The sequence below is a fragment of the Drosophila santomea genome, chromosome 3L, assembly GCF_016746245.2.
Source record: "Drosophila santomea strain STO CAGO 1482 chromosome 3L, Prin_Dsan_1.1, whole genome shotgun sequence".
NCBI classification, from domain to species: domain Eukaryota; kingdom Metazoa; phylum Arthropoda; class Insecta; order Diptera; family Drosophilidae; genus Drosophila; species Drosophila santomea.
Window position 1 is genome coordinate 14,467,419 of NC_053018.2, and position 26,154 is coordinate 14,493,572.

Below are 26,154 nucleotides of genomic sequence, written 5' to 3' on the forward strand. Positions count from 1 at the left end.
TTACTTAAACAATTGATTACTGCGTCGCTGAACATTCAGCAAAAGCACGTATTGAATTTGAAATTCATTGCGGCTAAGCGAAGTTCTCGTTTCCAGGCATTAAACACGTTTGCCTCTTTTAATGCATTTTTTGAACAGATTTGGCAGAGTTCGATAAGCAAATACCGCTCATGAGATGATTTGTTGAGTCAAGCAAAACTAATTGAAAACCAGCTGTTTCTGCTTATCGCTGCAATGCGATCTTTCGAGCAGGTAGTTGGAAAATATCTACGCATCTGTTGCCACTTGAGAGAAAAGGATCTGTTGAAATCTCCGCACTTTCCTCGTTTTAATTGGGATTCTTCGTAGGAATTTTTGGAATGATTCTCTTGAACTGTGCAATCCACTCTCTGAATCGTATCGAATTCAAACTCGCCCCTTAGCCACATGGCTTGGCATCTTTAATGAGCTTCCTTCGGGTCTTGTATCTCCTATTTTGGTACGTGCGGTTTCATAATCCACAAGTATTATTGCGACAACACAACGACATCTGCATAATTATTGAGTTGAATGGATAGATGGATTGATAGATGGATGGATGGATGGATTACATGTGTGTCTGACAAAACAACTGTTAGTAATTGAACATCTAGCAGATATACTACAGATATCTCCCCTTTTTCTTTCTCTGTTCCCAGCGGTTCAATTTTTCAATTGTTTTCTCTCGCACAAGTTCAAGTTTATTAGTCATCAAGTGGATTAGGGGGGGAAGCAGCGGGGCAGGGCAACCAGCTGGTCAAGTCTCGGATAACATCTAATAAAAATGAAACCCAAATTCAGTTGCATGCTGTCAGCGCACCGCCCCCCTCACTTCTCACTTCTCCATTCTCAACTTGTGCTATAATTATACAATTCCATATAGAGTCTACCAGACATGCATATATATATATATATATATGTATGGACGTTTGAGTTTTGTTCATTTTTTCGGCGGGGGCGGTATCGAGTTTGGGTTTTTGATCTTTAGCATATGGCTAATGGTCCGGCCTTATGAACTGCAGTGCCTCATATTTATGCGCTCCGTGGTGGCCGTTAATGAATTGAAAGTGGCCTGAGAAATGGTTCAAGGCTGGATTGGGTCACTTGGCTAATGGCAAATGGGAAATATGGGTGAGATTAGACGGGCATAAAAAGAGTAAAGTGCAAAACGAGATTTATCAATTCAAATGGGGAAAATATGGCTGTTGTTGAACGGTAATACAACAAATGCTGTACCAATGGCAGCCGTATAAAATACGTAAACAGCTGTGCCAATTTACTATTTAGTCATAGTTTATTATTTTGTATTTTGTATTTAAGCTATGGTTAGCATATTTCCTAATCAGGTGTAGTTAGTTTTAGTGTCTACACAACTGTCAGCATCACTTGCAATAGAGTTCCCAGTGCCCGCAAAACCATTGCATGTCTGAAATCTCCGATCTCTGGTGGAAACTCAGATTGAGTTAAGCACGACATTCTTTGCTTGGTTATTACACCTTCAGCTTTCGTAGCTCTCTTTTGTTGAATGAATTTCACACAATTCTTTATTCATTTATTTCTATTTCAAACTATATTTCTGACTATACTTTGCATATCAGGTAACGCTAATTGCAACGCAGCTCCAAAACAAAAGAAAACCGTCCATGGGAAATATATTTTATAATCTCAGTGAGCAGGGGAGGGGGAAAACTCATGGGAAGCTCGGAAAAACCAAAGCCCCTCGAGCATCATCTGCAGTAACTGTAAACCGAGCGGCTTGGATTCTCTTCTAACTGCACTTCTTGCTTAGCTGGTTGTCGAGTTACTTGTATTTCTGGCCTTTTTGTGACCAAAGCAGCTGGCAGAAAGACTGTCATTTGCATTAAGAACTGTGCCATAGATTGTATTGGGAGGTGGAAAAATGAAGAAAACGTAGTAGTACGTTAAACAAGTTTGCAAGCTGAATGTAATATATAAATAAAACAATATAATATAATATATAAATAAATAATATGTATTTGGATAACTTGAATATTATACATTTTTCTAGCTTTACTAAAACCAAGCTTAATAAAGTGCATTTCATAAAAAGAAGGCAACCTGGCTTCTTGTGAGAATAGTTAACTAACTTTCAGTAATTCGTTTAACAATAGTAAACATGCTACAATGATAATAAAACAATATATATTTTTTATGGCTAGTTCACAATATTACTGTTGCAATCGGAGTTAGCCAAGTTAGCCAAGTTAGTCGAGTGTCATAGCTGTCAGCCATGGGAACCATCGGGGGTGGCACATCATCGCAACTGAAATCCCCACGCCCAGCTCCAAAACCATTATGCAAAGCAACCACAGCCAAAGAAACCATTGCATAAGGGAAAACCCATTTTGTGTGTGGTTTTTTTTGAGTTTTGCTTTATTTTCGAGTAACTTTCATCGATTTTTTCAGTGCACACTTGTTGTTGTTTTGCTTTCGTGGGGTTCGTCCAAGGTTCGTTGCTCTTTTGCTTTTGCTATTGCTTTTGCATTTTCCACCAAGTCGCCGCCTTTTGTGGGCTGGTCAATGGTATATTTGATTTGATTTGATTTTATTTGATTGTTCAGTTGGTTGTTTACTATTTTCTTAGCTTTCTTTTGAACTTCAGTCTTCTCTGGTGTAATCACATATTTATGTTCATTATGGCATATTATTCCAGCTAAAAGCGTTTTGCATCGAATTAACCAAGCAATCGATATTTAATCACAAGTTTATGGTTAGTTTATTATGAAATTGATGGCTTGGCTATGATGTGGTACATGTAATTAGGATTAATAAAAGAGAAATTTGCAAAAAAGGTTACAGGAGTTGGCAAGCAATGATAGCTGATATATTGAAAAATACATTTAAATAACTTTGAATTATCTAACAAGTGATTATTTAAGTTTCTTATACTCCCCAAAAAATATATTGCTCCCCTATATGGTATATATTATTTCTAGTTAAACAAATTCTTGAAAATTATTTTCGCGTTTTTGGACTGTTTTGTGTGTTGCTAAACCTTAATTTTTGTCGCTTTAATTTATTTGTCGCTTTAATTTTACCTAATCCCCAAAAAAACACAAGTTGACCCAATTCGGCTTTCTACAACTAACGGCCCTGACACATCAATCAATCAGACATCAAAGCTCGAGCAATTGTACTTGCTGTATTTATAGGTTTTTGTACTCTTATTTGAACTTATTTTCCCTCAATACACCCACCGATATTTGGTGACAATGCCCAAAAAGAAACGAAAGCGTGAAACTCGAAAAGGAAAATGTTGGCAAGGCAGAGCGGCGACCAATTAAAAAAGAAATATAGGTAATTACTCACGCTTAGATCGAGGTACTTCTATGAAAGTACTTAGGCCCTTAGTCATGCCTCAAAGTTTTGGGTAATTGAAGGGGGAGGAAAAGCGGGAAGCGGGGAGCAATGCAAGTGACCAGGAAGGGAAGTAATGTCCACGGAAAAACCTCGACCCATTTAGCTAATGACGTTTTGGGCTGATAGTTTTCATTTTCCTTTTTCCGGAAACGGAAAAACACACACCTGTTGAAGGTGGTTCCTTTTTGCTTAGAAGGGAAATGTAATTAGCAGTATCACAAATGTTTGCTTAGCACATAGTTCATTTCAAGACATTGAAGAGAAATTAAGTAGTTTTTGATTATAACTCAATGGGCTTCTACAGTTTTCAATTTACTAAGTGCCTTTGGTATTTTAGCACCAAGTTACATTCGCCTTAGGTTTCCAATCAATAATTAATGTATTGATGGGCTCGTTTTTTGCGCTTTTGCTAAACTTTTTGCAATTGCATGTGTAACTTGGCTTGGCACTTTGACCTATTGACCTGCATGCCATGTCTGTCGTCAATGGAACATCTATATACATTTCGCACACAACAAACCTAATATCTTAAATTTTTTATATCTTTCGCAGTTGCTGAACGCTTTCCACCAAAATGGCACCAATGCCCCGAATTCAGTTGCCCAATGGCAATGCCACGATAAAAGCCAGCACAAATGACTTTCTGTTTGCGGAGACAATGTCCGGCGACAGTAGTCCCACGCCCAGCAGTCCGCCCTCCAGCACAGGTATGTATTGTATTTTCATTAATCATAAATTAATAACTAACTAAATCGTTTTTCTAACTGCAGCTGGCGTTGCCAAATCTCAGTGTTCCTCGCTCTCGGATGGCGAATCCTTTGAGGGATACGGGGAAAATGAGTATCCCACCCAACTTCGCGAGGGCCGCAGCTCCAATTCCAATGGCAGCCACAACATCAGCAATCATATTAACAATAATCCCAATATCAGCGTGGGCAACGGCAGTGGACACAACCACAGTGGACACTCGAACGATGGAAATAACAATTTAAATGGCAGCACTGGCATCGAACTCGATTTGGCTCCACACGTCGGCTCATCAACACCGCAAGAGTGAGTTCTTAAAGCAATTATACAGTGCGTTTTAAAAGTGCCAGTTAAATCAGTTGTTCAATATGTAACAAACAAAAAACGTTGGAAATCTAATGGGTATTTAAATAAATTCGAAATAAATATTTATATATCTGTAAACTGTTCAGCAAGCTGCAATGCATTCAACTGCATTTTCAATACCAGTTTGTAATTTATTAAGTTTCAAATACTACTATACTATACTTCTATAACTTCTGTCAAGCAAAGAACATTACCTCCTGAGAACGTTCAATTAATCGTTTAAACTATCTGACACTGAAACGCCTTGTATATTGGCATTGTCACAACTGATGAGCATTTTACTAACTCGATTCCATTGTTCCAGTGATGACGAACTGAACATAATGCCTCGGGACAATTGGGCCAGGCGCAGTCTGCGACGAACTCCCACCAGGTAAACTCGCCCATTTGATCGGATCTCCGCCCAAAATGGCAATCGAAGCGAATGCGAATTTCCTTACTTGTCGGGCATTTATAAGTTTGCGCACATAATCCGGCTGAATACGTAATAGCCGTGGACATAAAATAAAGCTGACCAGGCCCAGCGACTTCATCAATTCCAAACTCTCAATTTGTCTGTGTGTCCGAGGCAGCATAAAAAAAGCGTATTTGAATACTTAACCTTTTCTTTATGTAAACCTGTGTCTGTCTGTTTCCACGTATCTATATATGTATGCTGTGTGTGTGCTTGGCTTAAAAAATGCATACACAGACTGAAACCAGTTTTTTCTATGCTCCGACTTGGGCTCATGAATCGCTTTGGGCCGTGATTCATGCGTGTCTCTGTCTTCGGGGCTCGGAATCTCTCACATCGCAGCGATCGTGCCTCTCTTTCTGGTCGTGTTCTCCCCTCTCTTTCTCACTATTTCCGCCTTTGTTCAACAAGTTGCCAAAGCCGTGGTGAATTCACAATTCACCTGATCGTAAGAGCGTCCGACAGCTCTCTTAAATTGCACAGTGAGGAGGGATAGCTTGATTAGCTAGAATAAATAAGTTAGTAAAATATTTAAATAAAAATTTTAAAGATTATTCATAATATTGACCTTACTTATTTTTGTACTTAGAAAATGAAGTATAAACTTCTTACTTATCTATATATAGGATATAGTATATAAGCTTATAAGAAGCTTAAAAAGCATTAAATTGCTACTATTGCTACTGGGGTTTCTTAACCTTTAATAAGTTAAACCTAAATTGAACCCAAAAACACAATTATTAGTTCTCCCAATTGATAAACATTTTTCTTACAGCAATCCTGATAGTTTATCCCAGCGTCGTTGGGGATCCATGAGACAGTAAGCACCCTTGAATATATACTCCTTTGGGGTTTCATGTAGAGCTTCATATGAATCATAATCCCCATTGTTGCCCCATTTTGGTTTTGGTTTTTTTATTTGTAAATACATAATTAAATAAATATATGCCTAATTTATAAATAATTTTACTGGTGCGCTGCTCTTTTATATAATATAATTCCAAAACAAAAGACATGTACAGATATGTTTATAGTTTATAATTCAGTTTAATACGACACAACACACTTGATATTTTCACAAGCGTTTCCATGACATCTAGTAGCCAAGATTGTTCATTTTAGCTATGAGTTGCCTTATGTTTTTCCCAATTTTCCATTAGTTGGCTTCCTCAATGGCTCAATTTTTCGTCTGCCTAAATTAGTTATCAGTTTTTCCCATCTTTTTCGCCTGTTTCAATTGTTGTACAACTACATAGATGTTCAATTGGGTAATTTTCAAGAGCTTTCCCACCGGCTACCACCCCAAAAAGCAAAATTTATGTTTATTGCCTGCGGGCTGTCATAAAAGTTAGAGGCGAACGAAAATTGCTCTCTTTTCTGGGACTTAATTGCAGCTGAAACCAAAACGAAAGTAATATAAATATATCAGATTAACAGCATGAGATTTAAGTTGGTGCAATGAGAGCTCCAAGATGGAATCTGCTACAATTTATATAACTTCCTTTGGCAGTTCTGCTTGTCAACTGGAGACCGTGCTTCCTGCTGCCTGCCATCTTCTTGGGCCAAAAGTAGTTTGGCCGCTTTTGTGAACTTTTCTCGGGGAAGCGAGCGAAAAGGTTGAAGGTAGAAGATGCGGGTCTTTTCTTGTCTCTCCCCTCTTATTTTTATTATGGCCAACTCCTTTCCTCTTGACTTGGCTTACAAGTTTGCTGACTCGCTGGGGTTGTCATGCTGTTGGAATTTATTTTTTTCGCTCATGCGATCGGAGGAAGTGAAGTGAAGTGAAGTGAGAGGGTCCAGAAACAGGTTTAACTTGCGGCAATTGTTTACTCTTCAGAATTTAGGCCGGCACTTTTGTCAAGTCGCGAATAAAATTTGACCCAAAATGAAACTCAGTCTGCTGATTATATGTACTCTCAATACCTTTAATCGTTTGTTTGTCACTAAACCAGTTATGTAATCATTTATGCAGTATTGATCAATATCGATTAGCATTTCTGAGCAATACATTTATTTAATTAAATTTAGAAATCGGCACAAGTAATTAAAGTGCTCTGCATTGAAGGCGTGTTAACCCCACGCAGGCTGTAAATTGTGGATGCTTGTCAGCTTTCCGGACCTTGATGTTCCCATGGCTTCTCCTTTTTTTTCGAGCAACTACAACTTGGGCCAACTTGAATTTGTCATGCAAATGCCTTTGTTTTTGCTCAGCTGCTGGGAACATGTTTTTCCCAGTATCTGCACTTGGCATTCAACAAAGCTGCGCTGGGAAATGGTGGGGGGAAAATGCATTCAAGAACCGAGAACAATTAGGGGAAATTGTGGGAAGACGTTAAAGATCTGAACCTGCAAACGGAAAGGGAATGGGTGAAATTCTACACTTATTTTGCTTCAAAGAACTGCAGTAATTAACCACCATGAGTTACCATATGATATATGTTTTGAATCTAGCAACCCAAGAAAATGCTTTTCATTTCCCATTTGTAATCGCATTTCGCAGCATTTTGTTTTGTCCGTGTAAAACAATCAAAATTCTTGATCGAAAGCAACAAAAATTGTATCCTAAAATGTGGGAATATCGCCAGGAAATTAATTTAGAAACATCGGTAAAGATTTCACCGTACTGCCATTCGTGGCCATCGGTTTGTTGGTTCACGCTAAAGGTCCTGGATTTGTGGAAACTTCTGGTGTGGGACAGATCCCCAACTTACCTGGTGATTTTCACGTTTTTGCTGATCGGAATCTTCTGGTTGATATTCAAAAGGTTCCAACGCAAGTGGAACGATGTAAGTTGATTGAGGGACCATATTTAGTGGAGTTGGTTTAATAAGGTTCTCCACTAGGTGCCCATGTCGGAGATTAGGTCACTGCGAGAACGCGTTCAGTTTGTAACCCAGGATATGGCCATGTTGCAAGATGCCCTAAATGCGACCATAATAAACAAGCCGCAGGAGTTTACTGACATTTCCACTAGCAGTAATGACATCGATGTTCTGTATGAACCAAAGCCCAACGCAAACGATAAAAAGTGTTCAGAATTTAACGAAACCTTAGAACCTTTCTCCCTCCAATTCGCAAATATTCGTGAATCATATGCTCCAGTTCAGGAGGTAAATGCACAGCAGTCTGTGATTCCAGATCCCAATCCTGAAGATGATTCCATAGCAAAAATGCAGTCGCGATTTAGTAAGAAGTTTCAGGGAAAACAAACCAAAGCCGTGAGCAAGTCTTTTATAAAACCGAAGCCCAAGAAGGTGATATATGAAAGTAAATTAGATGTGGGGAAAAGAACTCTGCGTAAACGTCAATATCCATCTCTTTCGAAAATAGGATGGAAGGTCTAGATCCTTAATAAGGTATTTTGATATTGCGAAACTGAAATTATAATGTATGCATTTGCAATAAACTATTTTTAATGATTTGTAATAAGTTGCAATTGATCTACAGCTATACAAGTATTTAAATTGAATAGCATGTTTTGATCCTATTTCATTTTGGCCCTATGTTAACCTTGACATCTTGCCTTCGAAAGGGGTTTGCTTTAAGTGATTTCCAATTGTCTTTCGCGCTAATTTTCACCTATTTCATTGTGTATCTCGTATTTTCCCGTGCACAATTCCCAAGTCTCCGTGGTTGGCCCTCAATTAGCCTTAAAGGTGGCCGGCTGCCTAATCGAGGCAGTTTCCAAGCCACTTTGCGGGGGCCCAGCATTGTTGGCAGTTAGCAGTTGGCAGTTGGCTTGCATTTCTTGGCTAATTGGCAGACTTGGCGACAATTTCCCGTTTTTTGCCTGCATGTATTTGAATTATTTGGCAGCTGAAAAGCGCTTGAAAGTCCGTCTGTCGCCAATTTGGCTTCGCTCTTAGGTAGTTGGCATCTTGTAGATACACGAGAATGTTTATTGTTGGCCAGATTTGTTGATGTTGTATGGTTTTAGTTTTAAGTATCGCCGAACAACATGCTGGCAGCCAACAAGTTGCGTGCGAAAGTGCAGGGGCTGCACAAGAGTTGCCAGATAAAAGAGAAATACTTTACTATCATAAAAAACCTTTGAGCATAGTAATGGGTCTATAAAGGTTGTCTTAGGTGGCAACAGAGAAAATAATGCTAAAAAAGTATTAAAATTAAATACCTTAAATAATAAATAATCCGTTTATTTAAAAACTGCTTCATAATGAAACCATAGCATTAAGTTACTTCTCTACTACTTCTATAATTAAAAAAAATATATATATGATAAATGTGGAATTATATTACTGGATGCTAAAAGAAAAGAAGGATATTTTTCTTTAAATGTAAAATACGGAATAAAAAAGATAAGGAGCTAATATGAATAACTTGCAATATTTTCTCATATTTTTATATTTTTCTATATATTATATACATACTTTTATATTATAAACTAAGTACCCTCTTTTAGCTCTGTTACTATTTTAGACAGTCTGGCCAGTTCGAACTGCAACTCTTGGCCTGCTTTCCGCATTGTTTATTATTTGGCTTGTTGGCTGGTTGGCTGGTTGGCTCTCCCGCTTCGAACCTGTTTGTTGGCCGTCTTTAGACGAGCAGGCGGCTAAAAAGTCGGAATGTGGTGTTCGGTTTTAGTTCGAACCTCGCTGTAACCGCGTGCGGATGTCAGGAAATTTCTGTCAACGTCCTGCTCCGATTTGTTTGATTATTTATTAATCGGCCGAGAGTCTGTGGCTGGTGTGCGGTGGTGTTCCGGTGTAAAGCCGAATTAAAATCATACAAAATTCCGCCGCCTCCATTGAGAAAACCAAAGTATGTGAAAGTGTCTGTGTGTGGCCTTTGTTTATATATCTGTGTATATATATACATATATTTCTTTGGGGGCTCCAGACAACGCGTCGTATGCGAAACGTTTGTGCAAATAGATTTAATTGTGTGTGTTTTTTTGTCGGTTTTGTTTTTGGCTATAAATTTCGCTTTCCACGGAATAGAAAACGCTTTTAATTCGAGCTGCGCGCCTTTATGAGATTTCGTACATAGTTTTGTGCTGTATTTTACACTTTGGTAATTTACGGCGTCACGCCTTAATGACGTCCAACTACCATCATAATAGCCACAATAACACAACAACAAGCGCAGTCTTTGGCTATATACTGCACATTCCCATGCTAAATCGGCGGGACTTCGCCGACTTCTTCTCGTGCGTTATCCTCACCTCCATCTTCGTCTTTTGCACGTGACTTTTCCCCGGCTTTCCACGGGCCCACGCCCTTTTGTGCTGCACTTTTCCCATGCATTCATCCAAATTAATGCCCCATTCGTACACAGAGTGTTAGAGAATGGTGGTTTAGAATGTTGTTGCACAGGTATTCCACTTTCAATAGATTTTTATTCATTTCTGAAAGTGCTGTATAAACTATCATTTCACACAGATGTAAACTATTTTGTTACATAATTAGACAGAATATATTTTATATCATATTACTACCACAACAATTCTTATTGAAAATCTTAATCTGCAAAGTAACTGGTAACCAAAAGATTTCCTTGTTTCTTAAATCCTCCAAGAACATGTTTGTATGATTATGATAATTCCTAAAGCACACTAGCAGGTTGATAAACAACTCAGAATTGGTGTTACTTGTATTAGGCAATTTGAATTGTAAATTCAGAGAAAGTTGTTAAAATATTGCATACACAAGTAGCAGTCTAGAGCTGTTCAAGAAGCTGCTTTTAACATAACAAATAAGAATTTTGAACTGCGTTTTTTGTATCTCTATAGATTTCAAATAAAGTTAATGTTTTAATCATTTTCTTCAATATTACACACTCATTTCCACACCTTTTATAACCAGTAACGACAGGGCCAATCAACTGCATCTCTGGATTTCGTTTGTATCTGAAAGAGTAATCGACTTTTTGAAGCGGGCCTAAAGTGCGTTCGTTTGCAATCATTGCCACACTCACCGCATCTTCAACTCGGCTTTCTAGCGTTTTTAGCCCTTTTCAGACCTTTGCTGTTCGCATAGTTGACGGCCATCAATCAAAATCGAATCAGTTTTATATAGCCTTAATTATCCGGAGAGCAGCCATATAAATGCGCCCCATCGGCGGCAACACGATTTCATTGCTAGTTGGTCAGTGCAGTCGAGAGTGCACTTTTGCCGCGATTTTCTTTCTTTTCTAGTTTCGATTTTCGAGTTTTTGAGCTCTTGCGTTTGATTTCGTTTTCGATTTCGCTGGCAGAGAGCGTTTAACGACGTTATCAGAGCGATTTCCAGCAGCGTGTTGGCTAAATATTAACCATCCCATCTCATCTCGAGTGCAACAATTGCGGTTAGGCTTGGCTTGGACTTGGATGTTCGGCTCGAGGAGACTCGTAATGAAAAGTGAAGTGTGGCTGGCGGATCCGTCAATTGCGAAAGTGTGTCTAATTTGCCGATGATGAGTGCGAGTGCGTTTTCTCGATTGAAATTTCCTTTTTGTGGCAAAATAACGAGCTGCCAATTTGCCGAACGGCTCATAAACCAAATCAAAAGTGAAGCTAATGGAGGTGCATATAACTGGTGCACCAGTGTAAATATATCAGTTTTTTGCATGCTTCCCATTTGATTTACCAACTACCTTTACTCACAAAGGAATTAGCAAACGAACTCAAGCCTTTAATCTTATCAAAAAGATAATAAAGTACACGCTATCGGCTTAAATCAACAAATTAAAGTCAATGACGTCCACAATGCGACCAATGGCATTTAAAACTGATAACCAAGTGAGCTAACCCAACGATCCAAGATAAACATCCTAATAAACATTTAAGCGAAAGCAAAAAGATCTCAACTAAATGGATGATGAATATTTTGAGTATTTTCCCTATGACCGCCGTCGCAGTCATTTGAGAGACATGTGCGTATTAAATCCTCACTAGAAATCCCTCACCAACTTGTTGTTACTGTTGCACTTAGCTTAATTCATGTTGTTTGCCATGTTTATTCATATTCAATTCTCAAGAAAGCCAGACACGCCCACCACAAGTTGGCCGAAGAAGCCAACGCCCACATGTCCATAAATACTTTCACTTGTCCGGCAACAAAAGACGACATTACTACTTCATATTTTCTGTGACTCAGGGCATTATTTCTTTGGAAATCGCAACAATCGCGACATTTCTTGACCCCCAGTTGGGATTTGTACCGCTTCTCAAGAAAATAACTGAAGCACAACGAAATAGTTTGGGTAAACGTTTTTTCTAAGTAGGCAAAACTATTTGGGACAAGTTTTTGGTTTAACAATAACACCAGAAAAGTGTACTTCTTTTTTATTTATGACGTTGTTTAAATCTAACCTTTCTAGTACTTGCTATATTTATTACTGCTAAACCTAAAATTAGATTCATGAGTTATTCAATATTATCATATAAGAAAATAGCCAGATTTAAGCATACTTATATTGTTTTTTTTTTTGACAATCTCCTCTGGAAATCTTTTTATATTGCCGCCCTTTCTCCGGCTCTCTGGAACTTTAATGAACACCTTACCGCTTCTTTCCATAATTAAATGATGCATAAAAATCTGAAAAGCAACCAGATACTCTCGTAACTAGAGAAAACCAGTCTAGAGTGCCCAAAAAAATAGTTGTTTTTAATAGTTTCAATTAGCCGAGCTTCCCAGGCGTCTAATGAGCGGTTTTCAGGCAGCGGCACCTGAAGAGGCGAAGGGGCGGAGGGGCGTGGCCAGGTGAGTGGGCAAGGTGTGCTTCACCCTTTGGCAAGACTGCTGAGACTAAAACTGCTGAAATAGTAACAGTGAGTCCGAATCACAACATCACAAAACCACTGTGCATTGAGGCGTTTCGCCGTGAACAGCGATTTCTGCAATAGAAAACTTGATTTGGGCTTCCGCCAGATTATGTGGGTCAATCTCACCTGACGGGGACAGGTGTTTGTCTAACTTATTTTTACCCTGTTTTTGTTTGCCTTCCCTGCTTCCCTGCTTTCCTTCTTTATTTTTTATTTTAGCATAATCCGATCGTGATTGATTGACGTGCTTGGAGGATTGGCGCGAAAATATGAGACATAAATTGCACCAAAGAAAGACTGGGAAAACAAAGAGAAATACTGAAAATGGTCGAAACTCGGGGGAATAATGGAAATAAACAAACAAACTTGACTGGCATTCATTGTCTGTCTTCTGTTATTGTTTTGAATTTTAAGTAGTTAAGTTAAGTTCAAGAAACTTTTGCCACCTTTACTTTACTTAACTTGCTTGATTATTTAATTTCGGAAGGCCCTCAAACTGGGGATCATTAAAGTTTGACTTTTACTTTAATTTGCGTCGAGCCTCGTAACAAGTACGGCAAACTGGTTGCCACTTCTGTGTAAAGAGTCAACTCGTTGAGACGAGTTCCTCTGTCAGGTGCTTTGAAATGAGGGGAGAGAGAAGGGGTTTCCCCCTGCATTCAATTAGCAATTTCCTGCTAAAAGGTGCAAGTGACGTATGCACCTAAATGTAGTTAAGTGAATTTAACTGATTCGCTTTTTTGCCATCCTCGTGTGAGACGATCTGCCATCAACTCGAGATATTTATCAAATCAGTATTACTAGCTATAGTTTGCTGTTAAGGTACCTTTCCATTTACTTTTTTATGAGCTCTAAATTACACCTTAAACGTTAATCTATCCTGCACTGATTGTGCGATATATGCGATATATTTATTAGTAAAGTAGAGTTCGTGTTGAATAGAGTGTTTGTTCTATAGTATAGCCTTGTTGCCATTGCATTCCACTTGTTGCTGGTTATACAATCGAAGTGCCTAGGCCCACAAATAACTGTGGAAAATTACATAAATAAATATACATTTATATTTGGTTATGAGTGCAAATCATTCTAAATAACAATTGAAATACCTTTACAAAGCTGCCACTCCGATTTTCGTGACCCCTCGCAAAGGTCAACGAAGCGGAACGCATTGCGAGAGGGAATAGAATTGGAGAGGAAATTTAATGGGGGGTGGAGGGTAGGGAAATGAGCTTGCAATGAGTGGTAGAATGTGAAAAAGCGTTTGGTATTCAACAGGTGTTTCCCAAAATGCCCTCACTGTTTCTACCTAACCATATGGTAATTTCTTTAAACATTAATACTGTATTCTTTGATTTAATATCTTTGAAATCGTGTAAAGAAACTCAAAAAGTCACAAAACGTTAAAATTGAAGTAGAAATGAGTAAAAAGGAAAACCGCTGCATGATTTCCGGTCAGCGTCTCGCATTTCATTGAAATTTTCAAGCACTCCCGCTCCGAAATTCAAGGTTACCCAAATGCTGAAAACTGATTCAGTAATTCAGTAATACATTTCAGACTCCGCTCCCCTTTGGAACCCCCCTACCCCGATCGACACTCCTCAAAATACTGCCAACGACCTTAATCATATTTAAACAGTTTTTTATTTTTTGGTTGCTATAGAGATTACATGCCATTGCCTTGATCGTTTTTTGTCTACAATTAACTGTCATTTTCTGATAGGTTATTTTCTTTTTCTGGCTGGTTTTATGTGCACTTTTTGTTGTGTTTTATGTGAGCAAAGAAAAAATTAACAAAAAAAGTAGTTTGTGAGCCAACAAAAATGAACAAAAAAGTAGTTGACGTTATACAAGTTAATTTTGTAGTTTAAATATCTTAATACCTTAATTGCCTTTGCATCACATAAAACAGTCGAATGTAATTGTGGCAATTGCGTATAGGATTTAAATATTTGTAAACTGGTTTATATCAAGGTTAATAAATACTTGCATTTATTCCTTAAGTTTTTCTTGATTTTCGCAGATCAGTTCTCACTTATTTATTATTTGTTGACAGTCCCAGTTGAGTACAACTTTTGAGCGGTTAATAACCGGCTTTTGTAGCTGGACGAGTGTAGAGTTGCAACTTTTCGGCTGCCACTTAATGTCAACTTCACTTTGCATCAATAAAATGCCAGCCGGAGCAATGAGTCATAAAACGCGGCTATCCAACTAACCGCAAATATTTTTTGCATTTTTTGTTGCATTTTCTGCTTCTGCTTTTTGGCTGGCAAAAATTGCGCAACATTTTGCAGCAGGTCCACTCAACACTTTTTGGCTCTGGTCAATTTGCAATAATTTGCTGGCTTGTTTTGGGCATTTTTTGTTTTTTTTTTTTTGAATTTTTTACGAGCACGCAACTTCAATTTGTATGTTGCTCTTTTACATAAAGCAAATTAAAACATAAAATAAAGTTGTGTGCGTACAGTGCCATAAACCCAGATAAGTTAGATTTTTATGAATTGTTTTTGTTTTTTGGCTCAACTACACTCAAAAGTGGGCTAATGAGTTCAGTTGGGGCCGAAGTGAGACAGCAAAAGTCGAACGAAAAGTGGAATATCTAACGTTTTGTTTGCAAACTTTTCTGGCTTTGCAAATTTTGCTCAGTTTCTTGTTTTCAATTTTCCAAAACGGAAATTTTTTGCGGTTTCCATATCTACGGTTTTATGGCCCGGTCTCACTAAAATCCAAAACATTTTCCACGAATTTGCCATGTGCGATCACCTCAGATGGAAACCGCAAAATGCTTGAAGCCCATAACGTAAGCAAAATAGTAACAAATGCAAGTGATGTTATTGTTATAGTTTGTTGGGCATTTTGGTTGTTAGTGCAATAAAACCGCGCATAAATTTCTATTGATATTGTATTAATATATCTTGACATAAACTATGGTTTTTTTATATTCGCTTGTACTAAATCTTATTATATTTGTTTAAAAAGCCTTCCAACAAAAACATACAAATAAATGAAGACACTTTTCCGGCATTTTCCTTCTCCTTCATTTGGCTTCCATCAGCCGCAGTTGCAAAATGTCTCCCACCTTTGACCCATTTTCCCGATATGCACTTTAGACAAACACACATTTTCCCCCACTTTTCCACTTTTACTCGAAATTTAGACGTCTACGTCGCTGTGTCTTTTAAGTTTCTTTATCTGTCTACATCCACATCTTTCGCAATTATTTTGCCTTTGACGTTTCTTTGCTGCTACAATTTCTTGGCTGCATTTCGGCATTTCGGCTTTTCCCATTTTTATTTTTTTGTTACCTGTTCGCGTGGGTGGCGCATTTTTGTTGTATTTTGGCTGCTACAATTGGTAGTGTTGTTGCCTTCATTATCACGTGTTTGGTTTCTTTTTACTTTTGTTTGGCTGCCTGCGTCAAGTTGTTATTCAAGTTGCCTGTGTAGGTAATTCCTTTTTTGTTGGCCATTCAATGCCAGCTAATTTATTTGCATTTCGAATTGCTGAAATTTCTTCCTTTCCACTTTGAAGGGCTTCTATAGGTTGCGGTTCGTTTAGGCTTAGGGTTAAGTTTGCATTTATCCATTCTTAGTGGTTTGGTGGTTTGTTGCTGGAGTCTAAAAAGTATGTTTAATTATACTAATACTAATCTATGCTTTGTTTGTCCTTTTCAGTTCCGGCCGCAGACAGATTAGTTCAAATGCCTTAGCCAGGTGAGTTAACTACTTATTAATAACATTATAACATTACACGGTTAATGGGTGGGTTCTGAATACTATGGTGTTTTTTAAAACTACAGCATACAAACGATGTTCTGTTGTGCAAGACCTAAATTTAAATTTAACATTTAAACTTTTAAGATGATTTTTGTTTATAAATATTTTTTAGTTATTGTAAATATAACATTTTACATTTTACCTGCATTTTTGGGAATAGTAGTACATGGCCAGCATCAGTTTCCTTATTTTTGGGCAGCACTGGAACTGACACAGCAGTGGCCTAAAAGTATGCCGCACATTTTAAATTCGCCTAGCGTGCTTACATTCTGTTACAGTTTGAGATCTATTGTGCAGTGGGTTAAAGTCTTTGCTAATGCTGTATATCTCAATTTACAGATCGAAATAAAAGGTTCAATATAAAAAATGTTGTTAAAAAGTTGCTAATATTAAATTTAACAAAATTGTAATTCCATTTTAAGTTATAAATGTGTTACTTTTCTCCGTGCTTTTTCATTGTTAAAGTTTTTCGCTGTATACTCGCTGTAATGGTGAAAATATCTGCGACCTGCACCAATATTATGTACATTCATGGTTAGTGTCTCGGATAAGAAATGTCTACATTGTCATGTAAAAATAAATTTGAGCGAGGCGAATTCAAACCGCTTTCATGTTCAATTTAACGGCAAATTCGGCCAATGTATTGCTTTACATAATAATTTTGACTTTTTTAAAAATAAATTTAAAAATACAAAAATAAAGGAAAAGATTCCATTTGAAAAGATAAATTTGTAGTCTTTTTTTTGGTACTAAAGTGTTCATGCGGCATCTGAATTTATAAATCAATGGAAATACTATACATATTTATTTGAATTATAACTATAAACAATTATTGATTAAATTACTTATAAACTCAACTTGTTTCAGCCAACTCTATAGATCATCGAGCTTCAACTCATCGGGCCGTAGCTCCAACTGTGATACAACTGAAGACATGTACAGCGACATAAGCTTGGAGAATCGTCATGACTACGATTATAGGGTAAGTGCACCGATTACACAAAGCGCCAATTATTATTAAATAAATCCCAAGTAGTAGTACTAAGTTCTCATTTTTTTCAAAATAAGGTATGTTTCGTATTGCTTTGCTCAGATAATTAGATATCGTTAAACCATCAATTCAAATAGTTTTCTCGGATTTTAACACATTTTGCTTGCACAATTCGATTTCAAAGTCTTCGCATTAGATGGCGAAAAATTGCGGAATATACGAATAGATAAATAAATGTACCGTCGCATGAATTGGCAAAATATTGTCAATGCTTGATATTTCATCAAAGAAATTGCCGATGAAGAGATATAATCTGCACTTGAACCTAATTCGCAATCGCAAAGTTTATTTCCCAACATGATTGTGAGCTTGAAAATCATTTTCATTGAGACGAAATTCCGAAAATGTTTTCCACGTTTGTTAGGTGGAAAAAAAAAAACGCCAAAATCCCTGGAAAAGTGAATTTGTGACTTTTCACTTTGGATCTTCGGCCGCAATGAAATCAAACGTGTTTTCTTTCTTTCCTTCGATCGCTGTGGCAGTCACCTTCGCTGGTATTTTTACTGGGAGTTCGTGGCCACTTGGCAGGTGAAATTCAGTGCCTTGGTTTTGTGTAGGTTTTCGTTGTCTATCGCGATCTGTGCGGATCCAATCCGATTGTGCGGAGCACCGACTATTATATAAAGCGAACAAAGCCAAAGCATTTCAGCAGGCTCTCCTCCGCAATTGGCCATGGCCATTGGGGGAGTGCATTGGCGCCTCAAGGTCATTGAAATTCACTCAGCCTCCGCCGAATCAGCCGGTCAGCGTCGATTAGATTTCCCACTGCCCATGTAAGCGCTCATTTGATTGAGTGCCAAAGAGGGTCGGGAAATCATCGCTGGCTGCAGGGTTTATTTTCGCTTTTCCTTGTGGGAAACGTGGGGAAAATATGAAGAAGAGTTCGATACCTACATATGTGGTTTTTGGTTGGTTTCTGAAATGAATATGTGCATATTTAAGTTCAAAGTTGATGTGTGTTTATGTTCGTTACTATATTTACTTTTCTATATTTTAATAAATAAAGCATGAATTAATTTGTACACTTTCAATAAGAAAAGGCACAAAAGCTTTCTTCGGCATCATTAAAAACCTTAAGATTTCCTGAAAGAAAGCTAGCAAAATAAAATCAATAGCTAGAAGTGCACACACATAATGGCGATACACACAGGTGTAAAATTGCTTTCTGCATAATTGCTCAAAATAAACAAATAGAAGGCGAATGAACGAAGTAAAAGTCGCCACCACAAAAGGAAAGGTGGAAAAGCGCACAGGAAAAAACAAAAGGAGAGACAAAAAAAAAAACACAAGGATTGAAAATTATTTTTGCGAAAAATCTCACGTACGAATCAATTTTTAAACGCCCCTGTGCGATTGTTCTTTTTTATGCAACAGGCCAACGGGAAACGGAAGTGGGATTTGCAGAGGGGGGGAAGGAAGGGAGGTTAGGTGATTTTGGCCAGGTGAGAAGCAGGTGGAGTTGGCCCAAAAGATCATTACGAGTCAACGAAGTGCCTCGCATTTGGCTTGATTGTTGTGTGAAACTGAGCGCGGAATACGAAATGAGTTGCGAGTGGAAAAGCGGATGGTTGTTTTAAGAAAGAGAATGTACTTTACTTCTATATGGAAACATTGTTAATAAATATGTTGAAATCTAAACGGTAGAAGTAAATGTATACCTCTTACCTATTAGTACTAAGTAACAAAAGAATAGTAGTATTGAGTTTCCCCTCTGTCTTAAAATTCTATCCTAACCTCGTGTCTGAAAGTGGACTGTGAACTGGAAAACTGAAAAAACTTTCCACATCTCACCTTGGCCCGATGCCCAGGAAAGTGTTGAGCGTATCCAAAAAGATTTTCACTGCACCAAATACGATTTTCCATTTAATTCTTCTTTCACTACAGCTGACCCTAATTTCCGCACCCCGACCACCAGTTTTTTTCTTTCAATGCTCCGTTGGCTTAATTAAGCTGAGGGTCACTCATCGGAATCTCAATCTAATGCGGAAGAAAAGCGTCGAAAGAATCGCATTGGATTGAATTGAAGTTTGGGTTGCGTAAGTTTGGGTTAGTTTCGGTTTCGGGCTGGGGGAGATCTTGACATGGTCTTCCCAGTTTCCTAGTTTTCCCAGCGCTGTCAGAGGTTGATTAAAATCTGCATGTGTCTCGGCAGCTCTTTGCAGCTGTTTTGCATCGTCGCACTTATGCAATTATAACTGTAGGCAGGCCCAAGACAATGCCACAATTGCAATTTGTTCAATTGTCAGAGTTGGCAAGAGATGTGGATGTAGCTGTAGATGTGGATGTGGCTGTGGGGATGAAATCTGTTTTATTTTGCTTGCCTTAATACTCGTACATGCACAAGTGGAGTATCTGCGCTGACGACACCACTTGAAGTTGCCCAAGCAAAATGTTTAGGATTTGGTAATCACTCGAATTGAATATCTCCTCCCTCTTCCAGTGGCAATATACCCATGTGTATATATCTTGGCCACATTGACGAAGGCGTCGACTGGAAACAGCCACCTACAAGGCATCTCGCCAACGAAAGACTTCCACCAGGTGTCTGGCTAATAGAATGCATAAATATGGTAAATGGAATACAAATGAAGCTGCAGTCAGCAGGAAGGAAACAAATGTATTCCAAGTGCGCGGAAAAGAAACCATTTGAATTTATGAAGCAACAGCACACTTACTGCCATATATTTACCTGATTTACTTACTAATATGAAGTTAAAAAGAAGCTTGTAATTGAATATATTTGATTTGACTTGAAGCTCGCACTAGTCACACGTTTTTCCAAACTTTGTGAGCTGTTTCAAAACAGCAAAATTACACTCCCATGATAATATGACTAAGCAAACCAATTTCTCTGTCATTCCGAACAATTAACCTGCCCCTTATAGACTTGCATCAGCCATCCAATCGCAGCAATTTCAGCCCATTTGGTTTAAACGCTTTCGTCAATGCCTTTGAGTATTTAATTCAGTTTTTACTTTGGAGCATTTTAAGGAGCATTTGCATTAATTATGATAATTGCAACGTTTATGCTTCAATTCGTTTTCTGTGTGTGTGTGGGTTTTGTCTCTTTGTCTTTGGGATTTTCGATGGTTTCTGGGTCAACGTCACATTTGGGTTAAAAATTGATTTTCGTTTATGGTTTTTACTCGCGTTTTTCGTATTATTTTTTGTATTTTTCCTCCATATCGCATTCGGCTCGGCTTTATGCTTTTTATGTTGTGCCGGGCCTCGACTTCTGATGGTCTGATGGTGCGATGGTCTTAAAGGTGGGCGTCAAAGGTGCCAGCAAAATTGTTTAATCGATAAGACGACCCTAGCAGGTGGCGAATGGAACGAGTGGCACGAACCGCTAGACAAAATCCATTTTCAGTGGCTTTTTTTTTTATAGAGTGTGGGTGCAGAAATCGTTTTTCTTTGCCGCTTCTCAGTTGATGGATCGATCGGCGATAGCTGGGCAGTGGGAAAATATTTCTTAGGCTTTTTGTGCTATTTTTCACGGTATAAAAAGCGGTATTAATGCATTTCCTAGGCAAAGTGTAATATTGTGTTTTAATTATGACGTTAGTTGTTCTCTGGGTTCTTGGTTCTTCCCCATTTGTTTGTACATCCTGTGAAAAACATGGCTTGACATTAAAATGGTTCTTGTGCTGACATTACATTCACCTCGTTTCCATATCCATTATCTTGAATTTTGCTATTCCAAATCTAATAATAATTCGTTCTTTATTTTCCTCTACTTCCAGGTAAGCAAAACAATAGCCAGACACAAACGCAAACTGCCTCGAGCACTCTTATCTTACCAATTCCACTTGGTAAGTGCTAAAACGAACCCACAAAAGTGTTTCTTGTCTGCCTTTTATCTAAGCTGAAAAATCGCCCGAAGAATTGGCCATAATGTGAATTTATGTTTCCACACACACACACACACACGCTCATAGGCGCCTCTTGCCTCTGTTGTCTGGGGGCGTGGCAGTGGGAGCAGTTGGCAAGTAGAAATCCTACGCTTTCCATTACGTCATGTTGGCTTTCCGTAAACTCGCATTACTCTTTTACTTTTCGCACAAGGTTGTCCAATGCGAACGGGGCGTTACATTAATGGGTAACTAGTCAACACGAATCGAATCGCATCGAATCGAATTGAATCGGGTTCGAGTTTGAGTTCGAGTTCAGCTGGGGCTGCACTTGTCTTGGCCAACTATGGGTTGTATCTTTTCTTGTCTTCGCTATTTGGTCGCACTACAATTTATTAAAAGTAATGAGACAGTGGAGCGTCGAGTTAACAATTACGGCCTACGTGCGAATTACCTTCCCTCGCGTACTTCTTCACCAAAATCATCTTGAACTTTTGGCATTTTGTGGTGAGGTAATCAAAGGTTTTTCAATATTTATTTTCACTTATAAGCAGAAAATATATCAGAAATGGTTATCAAGATTATCAAGGGGAAGTCCTTCGAACATAAATTAAAATTCTTAGAAATACTAAATGATTTGATATGTCCAACTTACTTTGTTAAACTTTGTGTTTACAACTTTCTTGGTTACTAGCCAATCTTATCGTGCTTCGACCTTCCTTTAGTTTCCCCTTATAACAATTCTCATGTACATAGCAATTGTTGTCTTGGCAACTAACTAAACCCTGCTCTTTGATATATACACAAAATGTGGCAAACACAAGTTTTCAAGGAGTGCTATGCGTTCATAATGACAACAAACAAATATATAAATTTAAATGCAATAGCGACTTCTTTAAAACTTGGCAAGTTCTCACAGTTTCCGAGCAAAACTCGCATTTGCTTTGGCATATAAATATTGACTATATTTTTGCCCAATTATGCAAACATACGCTTATAAAGTTTGTACACAACTGCAAATGAAAAGTAAATACTGCCGGCTTTAAAGATATCTTGATCTGCGAGTTTTGCGTTGATTAAGGCGGCAGTTAAACAAATTAGAAGAGTAAATAAGTAAGTTTACGCAGTGACACGCTTAAAATAGCTGAAAGTCAGTGGGAGTCTATAAGGATAATCTCACTTAAAATATCCAAGTATTCCCATCATTTAAAATGTATTAAGATCTGTGAAAAGCCTGCTTTGATGACTTTTATTATTTAGCTTCTGAATTTCATCAAGAAGGCTGTGAAATGAATTTCAACTAGCTGCAACTTCTGATCCCTGACTAGCCCAGAAAATAGGTCAGTTCAGTTTCAGCTGTTCGACTGTAAGGTTCTCTTGAAAGTTGTTTCATTTTTCCCCATCAAGCTGTCTCCACCAAGTTATCCGGTAAATATTTTTCTTGTTTTGAACCAGGCATCGTTCGATTTTAAACCTAATAGAACTGGCTTTTCTACGTAAATTTGCGGCATTTGCGAAGATGTCGTTGCCGCGTGTTTATTTCGATATAGCCGCGGGAGGTGAAAAGATCGGCAGAATTGTGATGGAACTGCGTTCGGATGTGGTGCCCAAGACGGCGGAGAATTTCCGGGCTCTCTGCACCGGAGAGAAGGGTTACGGCTACAAAGGATCCCCCTTCCACCGCGTGATCCCCAATTTCATGTGTCAGGGCGGTGATTTCACCAATCAAAATGGAACTGGCGGACGCTCGATCTATGGCAACAAGTTTCCCGATGAGAACTTCGAGCTGAAGCACACGGGCGCCGGTGTACTTTCGATGGCCAATGCTGGGGCCAATACCAATGGCTCGCAGTTCTTCATTTGCACCGGGAAAACCACCTGGCTGGATAACAAGCATGTCGTGTTCGGCAAAGTCGTGGAGGGAATGGACATCGTCCAGAAGGTGGAGTCCTTTGGTTCGCAGGATGGAAAGACCAGCAAGAAGGTCATCATCGAAGATTGCGGAGCTCTCTGAAGGGAATAAATGCATAGAAATGCATTGATGTACTGTCAATACTCTGAAAACACATTGATGTACTGTCAATACTCTGAAAACACATTGATGTACTGTCAATACTCTGAAAACATATTGGTGTACTGTCAATACTCTGAAAACACATTGATGTACTTTCAATACTCTGAAAACACATTTACAATAACACTGAAATTCCCCTTTTCCAATAATTGCAAATAAAAGGGAGCATAAATAAAAGCTGCGTAATGTTGTTTTTGCAAATTGACGCAACTTGCTATCTTTTATTAGTCCAATTACTTACATTCGTTGAATAATGTGGAGCACCCTGAGCAGCACAGTTCCCTGACTCATTTTCCTTTGATTTTCCTTTCCATTACTTTTAATTGACTCAATTTAGTTCAAGAGATGCTCGCATATGTCGCTTTTGATTCTTTCCACTCGATTCTCGTTCTGTCTGCCATCACCTTTCCCTCAAGCCTTTCTATCTATCCACTTTACCCGAATGCACTTTGCAAATGTCTATTAAGTCACTTACACTGAAGAAAAATATATCTAAAAATACATATATTTCCACTTATATAAATATAGCTTTTAATAGATACTCAGTACTATTTTACAAACCCAAAAACACCTGGCTTACTATGTAACATCAATAGTACGAAGCAACCCAGTTTTCTTTTCTCAAGTGCATGCAACACGAATTTCCAACACTGCTAAGTCGCATTAGTGGAATTTTTCTATTTCGTTCGTTTTGCTTTGGTGCTCCGTCTCTTTTTTTTGTTTTTCTTTTCGTTATTTTTTGGGCACCCAAAACAAGTCGCTTCTTCTGCCGACGTCGACCGCGACAGCGGCAGCAACAGCGGCAGCGGCAGAGGAGGTGCCGCGACTTGGCGCTGGCTTTGCAGCGCTTTCCTCTCTCAGATTGCATTTAACTCTTGCCGCGTTCACAACACTGGGAAAGCGGTGCGAACGGGAACGGTCGCCCTGTCTCGCTCTCTCTCTCTCTCGCGCTCTCTCGCGCGGGTGTTTTGTTGTTGGGCAATGCAACTGCCAAGGAAAAGGAAAATGCTAAGGAAAATGCAGCTGCTGCTGCTGCTCTCCTGAAGCAAAATAGCCGAATCAAAAAAAAGGTTTAAAATGCAAGAAAATTAGCCCAAAATTACCGCTTTTCGTGTGTGTTTTTTGTGTGTTACCCATTATCGATCGACATCGCTTATCAGCTGTGTCAGGCGCCTTTGGCTCATTAAACGCCTTTTTAAGGAAAAATGTAAAATCAAAACAAATGCGCTAATGACAGGGTCTGTTGTGAAAACCTATCATGTTTCTAATTTCCATAGCCTCTGGCGAAAATTGATTGCTTGATTGATCTTAAATTGAAAAGTGCGGTTGAACAAGTCTGTCAAGTGTTTTATCAAAAAATAAAAAATGGAAATCAAGTGTGGCATAAAATTGATAAATGATACAATAAATGGAACAAACTGAAAGATAACTTTACACTAGCTTAAAACAGTTCAAAGCAACTCGAACATAGGGGGCATTGCTAATTGAAAAGCCCTGAAGGTAATTGATGAAGTTTTAAAAAAGGCAGATTAAAGCGAAAAAGTGCAAAAACCGACGCAAAGTAAATTTATTGTTTTGAATTGACAAATTAAAAGTGTTGGGATACTTAGGGTACTATAATACTGTTAGAAATCTTTTAGAAGACCATAAATTTTTTTGAAAAATAATATTAAATTTTTAAAAATCAAGTTTCTTTATTCCATTTTTTTTTTTGGCAGTTTTTCCATAAAAAGGCAATTAAATCAAGGGCTCACACCGAGAATCACGCACAGCAGATCCAAGTTCATTCATTATACATAGCTCGTACTTCTTAATTTCCTTTAGTGGGCATTTTCCGTACCGTTAAGTTTGGTAGGGAAATATTCTTTCATTAGCGATGGCTCGTCAATTAGTAGGCATATAAAGCTAACGGCACACTGCCCGAGGCAGCGCTAGAAGAAGAGACAACTAACCGGAACTGAAAACTCGCACTAAAAAACCAATAAGTAAAAGGCCTAAGGTAGCAGCAACAACTACAACAATAACAGCAACAAGAAAAAGAACGGAACAGACCCTCTGATGACATCAACAAAAAGGGGGTGTACGAAAGAGATGGCATGAGATGGATGAATGGACGGGGGGGGGATTACCATCCAATCCCGCATGCGTCCCGTTACTCTTGCTTTTCGGTTCGTGTCCACGCTTACTCACTTGCGCTTTTATTCAGTGTAATGAGTAAAACATATATATGTACATGTATGTACATATATATATATATGTATGTATGGATGGGGGGCATTTTGGGGAGCGGTTGGCTTGGGGCGTATATAAATTCCTCATAATTATGCGCTGTCCCTGACTCAAAAACCATATGTTCCAAATAAAAAGAGAGAATCACCCTCGGACTCGGACATATGGCGAAAAACTTTTCCTTCGGGGGATCGGATCGCTCTCTTTCTTCAGCCCCTTGTCATTGCTATTGCTATTGCTCTTGTTTGTTGTTGATTATTATTTTTCCTATTTATAAAGATTGCGCCTCCCCAAATTCGCTCTCCCAGTCTCTCAGTTTTCTCTCTATCAGCGGCGATTGCCGCCGTTTAGTTTGCCCCTGAATTTCTGGTTCATTCAGTTTGCTTTTCGCGTTTCGCGTGCTTTAATCGAATTTCGGTTTTCTCCCCCGATTTGTGGCTGTAATAAA

General features: G+C 38.5%; 3 protein-coding genes across 11 annotated transcripts in view; all 3 read left to right on the forward strand.

Annotated features, from left to right (window-relative positions):
- LOC120447457 (rab11 family-interacting protein 4B) overlaps positions 1-26,154 on the forward strand; it is a 43,200-nt gene that overhangs the window by 5,525 nt on the left and 11,521 nt on the right. For 2 of the 8 annotated variants that reach the window (XM_039628828.1, XM_039628830.1), the window contains exons 2-7: positions 3,952-4,106; positions 4,170-4,452; positions 4,817-4,885; positions 5,742-5,786; positions 16,400-16,438; positions 17,369-17,483. In XM_039628828.1, coding sequence (XP_039484762.1) covers positions 3,974-4,106; positions 4,170-4,452; positions 4,817-4,885; positions 5,742-5,786; positions 16,400-16,438; positions 17,369-17,483 — 684 coding nt within the window. In that variant the 5' untranslated portion in view covers positions 3,952-3,973. Of the gene's footprint in view, positions 1-3,951; positions 4,107-4,169; positions 4,453-4,816; positions 4,886-5,741; positions 5,787-9,610; positions 9,746-11,819; positions 11,837-16,399; positions 16,439-17,368; positions 17,484-26,089; positions 26,147-26,154 lie in introns of those variants that run through there. The other 6 variants (XM_039628832.2, XM_039628833.2, XM_039628837.2 and 3 more) reach the window with 5 other exon arrangements.
- Positions 7,450-8,392, forward strand: LOC120447458. Its single transcript, XM_039628838.1, has 2 exons — positions 7,450-7,752; positions 7,810-8,392. The coding sequence occupies exons 1-2, from the start codon at positions 7,534-7,536 to the stop codon at positions 8,308-8,310; spliced, it is 720 nt and encodes a 239-aa protein (XP_039484772.1). The 5' UTR covers positions 7,450-7,533; the 3' UTR covers positions 8,311-8,392.
- LOC120447459 (peptidyl-prolyl cis-trans isomerase) lies at positions 22,676-23,654 on the forward strand. Of its 2 annotated transcripts, none has more exons than XM_039628839.2 (2): positions 22,676-22,831; positions 22,923-23,654. In XM_039628839.2, exon 2 carries the CDS (start codon positions 22,923-22,925, stop codon positions 23,415-23,417), a length of 495 nt encoding a protein of 164 aa, XP_039484773.1. In that variant the 5' UTR covers positions 22,676-22,831; the 3' UTR covers positions 23,418-23,654. The 2 variants fall into 2 exon arrangements, with proteins under 2 accessions (XP_039484773.1, XP_039484774.1); XM_039628840.2 differs by having other exon boundaries at positions 22,752-22,831; positions 22,885-23,654.

Coding starts and splice junctions, on each gene's coding strand:
- LOC120447459 (XM_039628839.2), top strand. CDS start 22,923: ATGTCGTTGCCGCGTGTTTATTTCGATATAGCCGCGGGAGGTGAAAAG.
- LOC120447458 (XM_039628838.1), top strand. CDS start 7,534: ATGTGGGAATATCGCCAGGAAATTAATTTAGAAACATCGGTAAAGATT. Junction 7,753..7,809: donor TCCAACGCAAGTGGAACGAT/GTAAGTTGATTG, acceptor GTTCTCCACTAG/GTGCCCATGTCGGAGATTAG.